Source organism: Lithobates pipiens, unplaced genomic scaffold (assembly GCF_037356315.1).
Source record: "Lithobates pipiens isolate NorthernLeopardFrog02 unplaced genomic scaffold, aLitPip1_a1.2 Scaffold_8, whole genome shotgun sequence".
Lineage (NCBI taxonomy): Eukaryota > Metazoa > Chordata > Amphibia > Anura > Ranidae > Lithobates > Lithobates pipiens.
In genome coordinates this window covers 585,598,547-585,611,090 of record NW_027507903.1, presented here as the reverse complement: position 1 = coordinate 585,611,090, position 12,544 = coordinate 585,598,547, and the positions used below count along the sequence as shown (strand labels likewise).

At 47.1% G+C, this 12,544-nt stretch overlaps 1 protein-coding gene across 3 annotated transcripts in view; it reads left to right on the top strand.

The window, feature by feature from the left end:
- MAST1 (microtubule associated serine/threonine kinase 1) overlaps positions 1–12,544 on the top strand; it is a 188,728-nt gene that overhangs the window by 157,443 nt on the left and 18,741 nt on the right. For all 3 annotated transcript variants that reach the window (XM_077470390.1, XM_077470389.1, XM_077470388.1), the window contains 2 exons: positions 6,470–6,652; positions 9,354–9,583. In XM_077470390.1, the coding sequence (XP_077326516.1) occupies positions 6,470–6,652; positions 9,354–9,583 (413 nt within the window). The remainder of the gene's footprint in view (positions 1–6,469; positions 6,653–9,353; positions 9,584–12,544) is intronic.

Here is a 12,544-nt window from a genome sequence, read left to right as displayed (position 1 = left end):
ACAAAAGGACAAAAAAGCTGAGAAAAAGCAATATGGGATGCAAGTAAAGCTTCCCGACGCGTTTCGACACAAGCGGTCATCAACAGGGGCCACCCCCCACCATCCCTGAATACGGGAACTACTGGCTGCTAATCATCCGGCCCAATCATTTCCAGCTGGGATCGTGGACACCTGTAAGAAGACTCCATACTGGGATCCTACTCTTCAGAGGCTGGAGTACAACCCTTAGGGGTTACAAGCTCTTTAGACCCATTGTCATAGGGCATGCGGGTCCAACTGTTCTGGTAAGAGTATACATCTTATAAATTCCAGATTGTTGCATCTACAGATATCTCTACAGACAAACAGATTGACGTGGTTGTCCCTATGTCATCTTGATCTAAAGTCTATACGAGAAGATCTGCTACTCTCCCTCCATTTAAGTGGACCCATATATAGACTGACGAACTGTTGTTAGCCTATTTTTAAAGATTCATGTCATGTGATCTCACTGCCATTATATTCTTAATGCACTATTATATGTATACATTAAGGGTTGCACTTTGCACATGTTGTTGCTTGCACTTGTTTAGTGCAAAGTTCTCTTTCCCAAGTGTTCTTCCAGGACAGCCCTTGAGAGATGGAGCTCCTCCCATCGACACAGGAAACACATTGCCACAGTTCAAAAGGCGGTCCCTCAGGTCCCTGGTCAGTCATTTGTGTTTCCTCCGTCGGAGGAACATGTTGCCAGGAACCTGGAGGCCCCTCTCAGGGGCTGCCTGAGAACCTGCAAGCCTAAGGGACCGGGTCCTGGTTTATGGCTGCAGTTTGGGTCCATACCTTTTTTCTTTGGCTCGGGTACCGTCCAGCTGAACCGGAGCAGACCCGTTACCCTCCTCCTTCCAGTGCCGAGGTGGCCAGGGGCAGAATGACGCCGGTTTCCCCCAGGAGTGGTGAGTGGAACCTTCCATCTTCCCTCCTCGTTGCAGGGGGTCGGAGACGCCGAGCGTTCACTTCCGGCGGAACCGCGTCATCACTGCGTGCCGAGACTTCCGGTTCCGGGTCTCTAGGGTACAAGGAGGAGAGGGAGAGCCAGCGCTGTGCCTGTGAAGCCCGACCAGCGTCCAGCTATACCGGATTAGCGGCGGGATTCGGAGCGTCAGAGGGGGACCATGGAGGCTATTCCCCAGGATACTCCGGCGGAGACAGGCACCAGCCAAACCCAGGTAGGCTGCTGGGCATGCTATTACTCTGGTGGAGTGGTGGTGTTTGTAGGCTGGGCCCTGTAGTGCCCCACGGTGGCGGTTTACTCACAGTGAGGTTGTTTGTTAGTGGTGATTCTAAGAGGGACATGGTGCTGACGCTAAGAAATCCTTTGTCTTCTTATTTTCAGGCTAAAGAGATGCCAAGGGAAGACAAGACAGGCCGCAAAAAGTGCCCTAATTGTGGGAATAGGTTGTCCTCTGGCTCTAACAAAGCCCTATGCAAGCAATGCATTGCAAGCTTGCTTAAATCTGAGGCAGATTCCCCTTTAGCAAAGTTTTTGGGCTCCTTTAAAGAGGAAATGGCGTCGACCTTTAAGTCCCTCCGGGAGTTAATCACTGACGTGGGATCAGCTGCAGCTGCCTCCACGAGTAAAACAACTATAATCTCATCCTCACCATGCCTTACAACACCCAGCTCAGGGGAGCCCCGTATGGTCAGGGAGCCTAGCCCCACGTTGATTAGCCCCGAATCCTCTGACACTGACTCGGGTCAGGAAGAGGATCAAGCAACATCTAAAGCCTCAAAATATAGATTATCTCTCGAGGAAGTAGATGAGCTAATGGGGGCTATCTATGATACGCTGGAAATTGAGGAGGAAGAAACTCAGTTATCCAGACATGATCAAATGTATGAGGCTCTGGGGAAAAAGAAAGCAAGGGTTTTTCCTATACATAAGGTGCTTTCTGACCTTGTCTATAAGGAGTGGTCTGAACCAGACAAGAAGGTTTTCTTTCCTAAATCCCTTAAGAGAAGGTTCCCTTTTGATGAGAGCCCAGAGGCGGTCTGGAATAAAAATCCAAAACTAGACACCCCTCTGTCCAAAATCTCAAAGCAGGCTGATCTGGCCTTTGAGGATATGGGCCACCTGAAAGATCCCATGGACAGGAGAACAGACATTGTCTTAAAGAGGGCCTGGGATGCCTCTATGGCAGGCTTAAAACCAGCTCTAGCCACTTCCTGTGTAGCTAGAAACCTGGAGTTCTGGTTATCGCAACTACAAGAACACTTAAAGGCAGGCACTCCTAGGGGGGAGCTTTTGAAATCCTTCCCTATGCTTTTTAAGGCCACCAGTTTCATCTCTGACGCCTCCACGGACTCCGTTAAATTTACGGCTAAATCTGCAGCACTTTCAGTGGCAGCAAGGAGGTCAGTATGGATGAAAACCTGGGGGGGAGACACGGCGTCTAAAACCCGCCTGTGCAGCGTCCCTTTTACAGGAGACTTAGTCTTCGGGCCTGAATTAGACTCCGCCTTAGAAAGGACGGCGGACAAAAAGAAAACCTTTCCCGCAAAAAAGAAAAATTTTCAAAGAAAATGTTTTCGTCCCTTTAAGGAACCCTCTAAACCAGAGAAGAGTTCAACCCCCAAAAAACATTGGTCGGGACATAAAGGGAAAGGAAAAGGGGGCATACTGTTTAGCTGCCCCAATCAGGATCCCAAACCCCAGTGACGTCAGGGTTCCTGTGGGAGGAAGATTAAGCAAATTTCTTCCTCAATGGGAAGAGACAACCTCGAACGAGTTTGTCTTAAATATAATAAAAAGGGGTCATGCGCTGGAATTTCACAGCAACCCTCCTTCCAAGTTTCTGGTGACAAAGCTTCCAAGTCACTCAGAAAAGGCCAGGGCCTTACCTTTACTAATAGGGGAAATGGTAGATCAAGAAGTATTGACACCAGTCCCTATTCAGGAACAAGGGGACGGTTTTTACTCGCACATCTTTGTGGTAAGAAAACCGTCAGGGAGATTCAGACTAATTATGAACCTCCGTCCACTGAATCGCTCCATCCGTTACAAGAGATTTCGTATGGAGTCCATTTATTCCATAAAGAATCTCCTGCAGAAAGAGACATTTATGGCAACCCTGGACCTAAGGGATGCTTATCTGCACATTCCAATAAGGGAGGAATGCCAGAAATTCCTTCGGATGGCAGTGCAGATAGACACAAAGGTTTACCACTTTCAGTGCAGAGCACTTCCCTTCGGTCTATCATCCTCTCCGAGAATCTTTACCAAGGTTCTCGGAGAGGCTTTAGTTCCTCTGAGGCTTCAATCAGTCTCAATTATCCCCTACCTAGACGATCTGCTCCTAACAGCCCACTCAGAGAGTCGTCTTTCTCAGGACCTAGAATTGACTCAACTCAGTCTGAGTCGATTAGGGTGGATTGTCAGTCAGGAGAAATCCAAGACAACCCCAACACAGGAGATCCTGTATCTGGGGTACTGGATCAAGTCTGTAGATCAGAAAATTATACTGCCGGAAGAAAAGATTTTGAATCTGTGGCAGAGAATATCTTTTCTTCAATGCAGCCCCAAGTGTACGGTGAGGGAAGTAATGTCGGTCTTAGGTCTTATGACGGCAGCCATTCCAGCCGTACAATGGGCCAGGTTCCATCAAAGAGAACTTCAGGGTTTTCTGTTAGAACAATTAAAAGGCAGAGATCTGGAGGAGGAGGTATCGATCCCCTCAAGGGTAAAACGCTCCCTCTGGTGGTGGAAGGACAGGGAGAACCTAAACAAAGGGGTTCATTGGGTCCTTCCTATCACTTCAACACTAACAACGGATGCGAGCAGTTGGGGCTGGTGAGCCCACCTAGGCTCAAGCTGGGTCCAGGACAAGTGGACCCCGGAGGAGAAATGTTTCTCTTCCAATTGGAAAGAACTAACAGCAATCCTGAGAGCTGTTCTAGCTTTCCACCCCGCAATACAGGGTCACCATCTACAAGTCCGTTCAGACAATACGACGGCTGTAGCATACATAAACAAACAAGGAGGAACCAGAAGTCCTCGTTTGATGTTGGTAGCCAGACGCATTCTCCAGTGGGCAGAAGCCAATCTGGAATCCATTTCTGCAGTTCACCTGAAAGGGGAGCTGAACAACAAGGCGGACTTCTTGAGTCGACAGAGGATTTCGAACCAAGAATGGTCCTTACACCCAGAGGCATTCAATCTCATAACAGCTCACTGGGGAGAACCAGAGGTAGACCTTTTTGCGAGCAAGAAAAATGCAAAGGTTCCCAATTTTTTCTCGCTAAACCCAGGAGATCAACCCCTGGCGGTAGATGCCTTGCAAACTCCATGGACTTTCAGTCTGGCGTATGCATTTCCCCCTCTTCATCTCATTCCGAGGGTCCTAGCAAGATTCCTCAAGGAGAAAACCTGTTTGATTCTAGTAGCACCTTTTTGGCCCAGGAGACCGTGGTTCACAACGTTGCTACAATTGACAGATTGTCCGCCTCTAAGACTTCCCTACAGACAGGACCTCCTGTCGCAGGGACCTCTTTACCATCCGCAGGTCGCCACACTGAAGCTGTCAGCGTGGTTACTGAGGAGGAAATCTTAAGGAGTAAGGGCCTGTCAGACGAGGTAATTGCGACCTTACTACAGAGTCGCAAACCAGTCACGAGAGCTATTTACAAAAAAGTCTGGAAAAAATTCAATAGCTGGCTGAATAGCCGGGACATAAATACGGCTAATATTCTACAGTTTTTACAGGAAGGTGTAAACAAGGGTTTAACCCTAAGTACTATTAAGGTACAGATAGCTGCCTTAAGTGTATACCTAGATGAACGCTTACAGGAAAATCCTTTTGTCGCTAGATTCTGTAAGGCAGTCGCTAGACGCAAGCCAGTCAGAATCACAAAAGTCCCATCCTGGGATTTAGCAGTTGTGCTAAAAGCTTTCTTGGGGTCACCCTTTGAGCCTATCTCAGAGGCCTCCCTAAGGCTTATTACCTTTAAGACAGTTCTCCTGGTGGCAATCACTTCAGCCCGTAGGGTCAGTGAAATCCAAGCACTTTCCATCAGGGAACCATTCCTACAGATCCTAGAAGACAGAGTCATTCTAAAGACAGACCCTGGGTTCTTACCAAAGGTAGCATCTAGCTTCCATAGGTCCCAAGATATTGTCCTCCCTTCATTTTGTCAAAATGCAGCAAATGAGAAAGAGGAACGTTTTTCATTTATTGGATGTGAGGAGGTGTATTCTAGAATATCTTAAAATAACAAATCCATTCAGAATCTCAGACTCCCTTTTTGTCCTTTTTTCCGGACAGCGTAGGGGACAGAAAGCTTCAAAAGTAACCATAGCTAGATGGATTAGGCTAGCTATAGCAGAGGGGTATAAGGCCTTGAATAGAGATCCTCCTGAGGGTGTTAAAGCTCACTCCACAAGAGCGTTGTCTGCATCCTGGGCAGAAAGAGCTGGTGCCACCCCGGAGCAGGTATGTAAAGCAGCCACATGGTAAAGCTTTTCCACCTTTACAAGGCATTACCGACTGGACTTAATGTCTAGTCAGGATCAGGCCTTTGGGAGGAAAGTCCTCCAGGCTGTGGTCCCCCCCTAATCTGGTAAGTACTTGGGGATCCTCTCAAGGGCTGTCCTGGAAGAACACTTGGGAAAACTGGAGTTAGTACTTACCGGTAACTCCTTTTCCGGTGGTCTTCCAGGACAGCACGATCCCACCCTTTATTTGATTGTAGTGATGTACTAATGTTATTACCTGTTATGGTTTATATGTTTTTCAGTTCCATCCTTCGGTTCTTGGTGAATGACTGACCAGGGACCGCCTTTTGAACTGTGGCAATGTGTTTCCTGTGTCGATGGGAGGAGCTCCATCTCTCAAGGGCTGTCCTGGAAGACCACCGGAAAAGGAGTTACCGGTAAGTACTAACTCCAGTTTTCGAGTTTAGGTATTTGCACTTATTTAATTCACTTTAAGGTTTTCGGACCCATTCTTTCAGCGCTATACTTTTGTTTTCTCACACTTATTATAACTTTGTTTGTTTGAGTATTAGCTGCTAGTCTTATTTTAGTAGCGCAGTGTTTTGCCTTTTTTTATAATGTATTAAAGTAAGAGGAGAATTTCTGATCCAGTAATGCCTCCAAAAACTTGCTTGTCTACGCGTTTCACTAAAATATTAACTTCCTCGGGACAAAAACTGGGTAAGTGCTGGTAAACTTGTGGCTTGGGGTATAGGGGAACCTCACAGGACTAACAGACAACTGAAAAAGACGGAATTTCACATTTTCATATGTGTGTGCATGATAGTAAGATACACATCTGTATATCATCTCATCCACATAGCAATCATTATTTGACAAAGTATTCCCAATTTTTTATTCTTTTCCCTTCCCCCCTTTGGTGATGGAGACCATGCATAAACATAAACCTAGTACACAATTCCTACATCTTACTTAATGTAACTCACTTCCTCCATCATCTAGGAGACAAGTCGTCAGAATCTCAAGGGCACCAGGATGCAGACTTCTCCCCTCGCGCCACCAATGACCTTGTTCTGCGTAGAGCTCGTCACCAGCATCTATCTGGGGACAGTGACCGGAGGAGAACCGGGGGCAAGGTTATAAAATCGGCTTCCACCACTGCACTGTCTGTGATGATTCCTACAGGTGCTGCTCAACACTTAAAACCCATCTGCATATTTTTTGCTTTTTTTTTTTTATGTGATACCTTTACTATGTATGTATTTACATTCTGTGCATTTTAAACCTTTTCCTCCCAGCCCTGGTGTCCCTTTAAATAGGTCTCTATGCCCAAGGTGAAGGAAGGCCTGCCCTGTCATGCAATTGGCTGTCACAGTGGTCACATGATTGTGAGCCTGTCCCGCAACCTTCCCCTCATTACTAGAGACTGGGAGCTGTCTTTAAGGCTCACTTTGAAGGGTAAAGCCATTCAAAATTGATGAAAGATAGTATGACCCCTGCCATGTTACATGCTTGGTTTTTAACATTTTAGTCTTCATATCATCATTCTTCCTAAACCTGAGTAACTTTGGAATTGCATGACCATCACACACCTTGGGGTTAATTTACTAAAGGCAAATAGAGGCCGCAGACAGGATCTTATCAGTGTGCTGCTTTTCCTTTATCATCCATTCAGCAGGCTGAAGCAGAAAAATTGCTGGATACCTTAGAAAAGAAGGCGGTATTATCAGTGATGGGCACTCCTTAAAGTGGTTTCCCCCCAAAAAAAAAATATGAGTAAAATTCCCCCAAAAAATGTAAAAAGAAATTGGAATTTTTTTTTATTTAACTCGCCTCTAAATGCCTGTTGCTAGGGGGTCCCTCGTAGCCTGCCTCCTTCAGTGCCCGGGCACCCAATGTAATTTCCCCTCTGCGCAGTCATTTATCTGGGACACGTGACAGGTCCCAGATGACTGCGCGGCGTATCACGGCACGCGGTGCCGCTGGCGCATGCGCAGTGGGTACCCGGCTGTGGCTTAGCGAGCGGCACCGCATGCCGTGATATGCCGCACAGTGTCCATGGTAAGAAAGCCGGCGCCGCCGAGCGGAGCTTCGTTCCCCCGCATCGACAGGTAAGTGCCCGATTATTAAAAGTCAGCAGCTGCAGCATTTGTAGCTGCTGACTTGAATTCTTTTCTTTTTTAAGGGGCACCCCACTTTAAGGGGCGCTACTCCGCTAATCCAGTGCACCTGGCCTACATGCAGGGCCCCCGACACATGGATTTCCATGGCTTTTGTTTTTTTTTAAGGCACATGATCTAATTGACTTTAAAAAAGGGTTGGCTCATGGCTGGAGCCTTGAGCCCACCCAGTTGTGTGACATTAGTGAATTAATATTCGCTAATGTCTTCCTGTTTCTACTCCCGGCCAATCAGGAAGCGGGTCCTGAGACCCGATTGGCCGGGAGTCCTAAGACCTCATTGGCCGGGAGTCCAAAGACCCAATTTGCCGGGAGGAGAAGCAGTGACCACTGGGAAACGGAGGAGATGGAGGGGCTGCAGATGTGACTTGGATGGGGTAAGTGCCGAACGATCGACGAGTGAGGGGATTGATGTGGGGTTGGGGGCTGGAGCAACTGGGGGGGGGCACTGCGCCCTGACCCCACCCTGTTGTGTGACATTAGCAAATTAATATTCGCTAATGTCTTCCTGTTTCTACTCCTGGACAATCAGGAAGCGGGTCCTCAGACCCGATTGACTGGGAGTCCTAAGACCCCATTGGCCAGGAGTCCAAAGACCCAATGTGCCAGGAGAAGCAGCAAATGCTGTGACACGGAGGGGGGGGGCGCAGCCATGACTTGGATGGGGTAAGTGCCGAACGATCAGCGTGAGCCGGCAAATGAGGGGATTGATGTGGGGTTGCATGTTGGAGCGACTGGGGGGGGGGGTTAGTCTCAGGTTTGTTCATCTCAGGTTTGCCCCCCCCCCCCCGACGGAGCACCAGCTGTCACTAGGTGTCGCCCTCCTACAATCATTGTCCAAAGGCTTTTATTGCAGAGAGATCACATCACAAAGACAGGTGCAATGGTTCGGAATTGTGCAGGACCCTTCGTCAGGCACAAAGGGTCCTACGCGACTCCGACACGTGTGATGTGATCTCTCTGCAATAAAAGTCTTTGGACGATGATTATAGATCCATGGTGAGCTGGTGAATATGTACACTTTCTTGATGTCTCCAGGATCCAGCTGGTAATCACCGCAGCACCCACCATTGATGAGCCTTGTTTTCCAGGAACGTGTGCGATAGGAATATAGACAAGAAGGTATTACCCTCCTGGCTGTGAATCACAAGATTGGCTGAACAGAAGTCCTGAGCCCCAGCCTTTGCTAGCCTACTGAGTCTCAGCCATTTGCGTCCTGTATGTCTGGTCTTCACTTTTTACTTTGTGGTCTTACAGCGGCCCTTCATATGTGGATTGGAACGACCAAATCTATATTTATGAAGCCCATTGAAAGCCCAGTTCTGTCAATGTTGACAAAGAACCCATTTCTTTGCCAGAGCTTGTAGAAGCTGCTGCCACATATGAAGTATTCAGTTTATAAGCACCAAATTGATGCCTAGTCAGTAAACACGAGCTCCAGTCTGCCCCCAAGAACTACCCCCAGTAGGACACTGCTATCTTCCCCCATGAATATCCTAGTGAAGGTGAAGCCAGGATGTTAGCTGCAGCCCTCATATCACAGAGCCCTCTGCCCTTCCTTTCCTGTGTCTCGGGTTCTCTTCAAGGTAATAGGAGGCATCAGTAGCCGGTGATATTGGTTAGAGTTGATGTTGTATGGCATATATTTATATATTGTCTGTATGTATAGTATGAAGCTTACAGTTGATTTCTATGTCTCCAATGCAGTGGAACAGCACAGCAGCTCCCCTCTGGTCAGTCCAATGTCCCCCCGCTCTCTGTCATCCAATCCTTCCTCCCGGGACTCCTCACCCAGCCGTGACTACACCCCCGCCGTCAGCAGCCTGCGCTCCCCCATCACCATTCAGCGGTCAGGGAAGAAGTATGGCTTCACGCTCAGGGCTATACGAGTCTACATGGGGGAGAGCGATGTGTACAGCGTTCAGCACATTGTCTGGGTGAGTGACTGGAAAGAAAGGGGATGGTACATCTTCATCCTCTGAAATGCCACCCATTGCTTCCAATGGAGCTGTTCACACTGCAGCACTGATAATGCAATACCTTAAAGCCCAATTCCAGAATATCTAAAAACTCTCCCTTGCAGTGTGACTGCATCCACATTAGAAGGGTTAACTGCTTGCTTATGTCTATATCAGTGGTCTCCAAATTGTGGCCCTTCACTTGCCTTTATCTGGCCCTTTGGGCACTATTCCACCCACTGACACCAGTGATGGGGCACCATTCCCCCTACTGGATGCAAGAAGGTGGAAGCACTTACACATTTGTATTCATTCCCCCTACTGACACCATCAAGGGGGCACTATTCCCCCCATAAAAAACAATCATAGGGCACTGATGCTGAAGCATTTTCTGCTCCACAGTCCGGCCCCCCCAAAGACTGAAGGACAATAACCTGGCCCCTTGCTTAGAAAGTTTGGATACCCATGATCTAAGACCCCTTTCACACTGGGGTGCTTTGCAGGCGTTACAGCGCTAAAAATAGTGTCTGCAAAGCTCCCTGAAAGAGCCGCTCCTCATACTGCTTTTACACTGGAGTGGTGCGCTGGCAGAACGGTAAAAAAAGTCCTGCTAGCAGCATCTTTGGATGGGTGAAGGAGCGGTGTATACACCGCTCCTTCACTGCTCCTGCCCATTGAAATGAATGGGGCAGCGCGGCTATACGGTGGTTTTAACCCTTTCTCGCCACTAGTGGCCGAATAACGCAGCTAAAACTACGTTAAAGCGTCGCTAAAAATAGCGCCGTTTTACCGCCGGCGCCCGCGCCGCCCCAGTGTGAAAGGGGTCTAAGCGATTTTAAAAGATGTTGCTTACCTACCTCTGCTCCTCCGACAGACAGCTCTCCCCCATACTTCAGCAATGGACTGTTCCTCAGCACCCTCACATCTATGGTCCTTGCATCAGTCTTGATGATGTGAAAAGATCTTAGACCTCTAGAGCACAGGGGAGAAGGGGCTGTGGGGACCATTCTAGAAGCACAAAGAAAACTGCAGTAATGGACAATTTTATTATTCAAGTTCCTTTAGATTTACCTTCAACTATGTAGTACAAGGGTCTGCCTGATTGCATACAAATTGAAAATGTTTAGGTTTGACCTCATATTATGTGATTTGGGGAAATCTAAGGAAAAATTGTATAATGTATGGCCAGCCTAAGTCCCGTAGACATAAACAAGCAGTTAATACTTGCAGGAGTTTGACTTTCAATAGGGGGCATCAATAGGTTTCCTGTATGCCTTTTTATTACAGCAAAGCTACTCAGGCAGACAAAGTTGTGAACCTAACTTTCAAAGAAACAGGGTGGAATCTGTAAAAAATATTTGTGGGAAGAAATAAAGTGCAGTGATTGGCATACCAACCACTGTCTTTGAATTAGCAAATAAAAGCAAACATCTAGTTACTGTGCCATACAATCTTTTTATAGTCAGTCAGCTCCCTGATCTATTTCTCCAGCCTTCTAAAAAACTGATATTTCCAGGTATGGGGTGCACCTTCCCACTCCCCACCATAACGCAATTTTCTGTGTCATGCCGCGTGCACACGATTGCAATTTTGGTCGGAAAAAGCTCTGATGGTTTTCCCAACGGAATTCCGACAGGATTTCGCTCAAGCTGTCTTGCCTACACATGGTCACATCAAATTCCGATCGTTTATAAAGCAGTGACGTAAAACACGTACGACAGGACTAGAAAAAGGAAGTTCAATAGCCAGTAGCCAATAGCTTCCATCTCGTAGTTGAATCTAAACATGCGTGAGTTTTTGTGTGTCGCAATTGCATATACACAATCGGAAATTTCCGATAGAACGTTTTTCCATCGGAAAAATTGAGAATATGCTGTAAAAAAAATTCTGGCAGGAATTCTGCCAGCTAAATTCCGATGGAGCATACACAAAGTCACATTTTTCGATGAAAAAGCTCTCATCGGTCTTTTGCTGGCCGAAATTCCGATCGTGTGTACGCAGCATAAGAGCGGCCTACTGTCGGGATCTGAGTGCCTGTGACATCAGTTTGTGCCTAGCCATATGCAAATACCAAATTTTTTAAAAGTCAGTATTTGCCTAGGGTCTCATTAATTTTGGACTGGGGTGTCTTCTGCCTTTCGAGGTATCAAAACAGACACGTGAGAGGTCAAAGATAGACTTAAGGGTTATGTCCAGGCATTACCTAAATCTACCCCAAACTTCTCTCTCTCCCATCATGCCTCTGCCTGTGGGAGTCATGCTTGTAACTGTCAGCCTTGCAATGCCTCATGGGACTTGTAGTTTAGCAACAGCTGGAGGGCCGCCAGTTTGAGACCCCTGCTCTAGAGCATGTCCCAGAATTGTTTCTATCTTTTATCCCAGTCTCCAAACTGTGGCCCGGGGGCTTAAAGCATCTCTTTTATCTTGGCCCTTGGGGCACTATTTCCCCCCACCATCAGCAAAAGTGGGGAATAGTTCCTGCTACTGACACTGACAATGCCACACTATTCCTCTCAATTATACCCACTACGGTTGCACCGATATTAGTATTGGCATCGGTGCCGATACCGAGTATTTTCACGAGTATCGGTACTCGTGCAAATGCACCGATACCTGAAACCGATACTTTCAGGCTCGGTTCTTTGAGCTGTCAGTGGGTCTCCCCTGTGTTAAAGAAGTCCGGTAATTGGAGCTGTCAAAAAACAAAAAAAAAGCAGCCTGCAATGTTTATTAACATTACTAAGCTCTGAAACACTAAAATAAAAAGAAACATTGTTTCTTTTTGTATCTTTCTGTTTTTTCATCTTCAGATCAAAGGGATGAACAAATGTTCCCCTGTTTATCCCCTTATTAACCCTTAATTTACTCTAATCAGCCTTAACTCCCTATTCTCCTCCATTTAATTATTATTTTCCTGCTTTTTTTCACATCTATTTTATA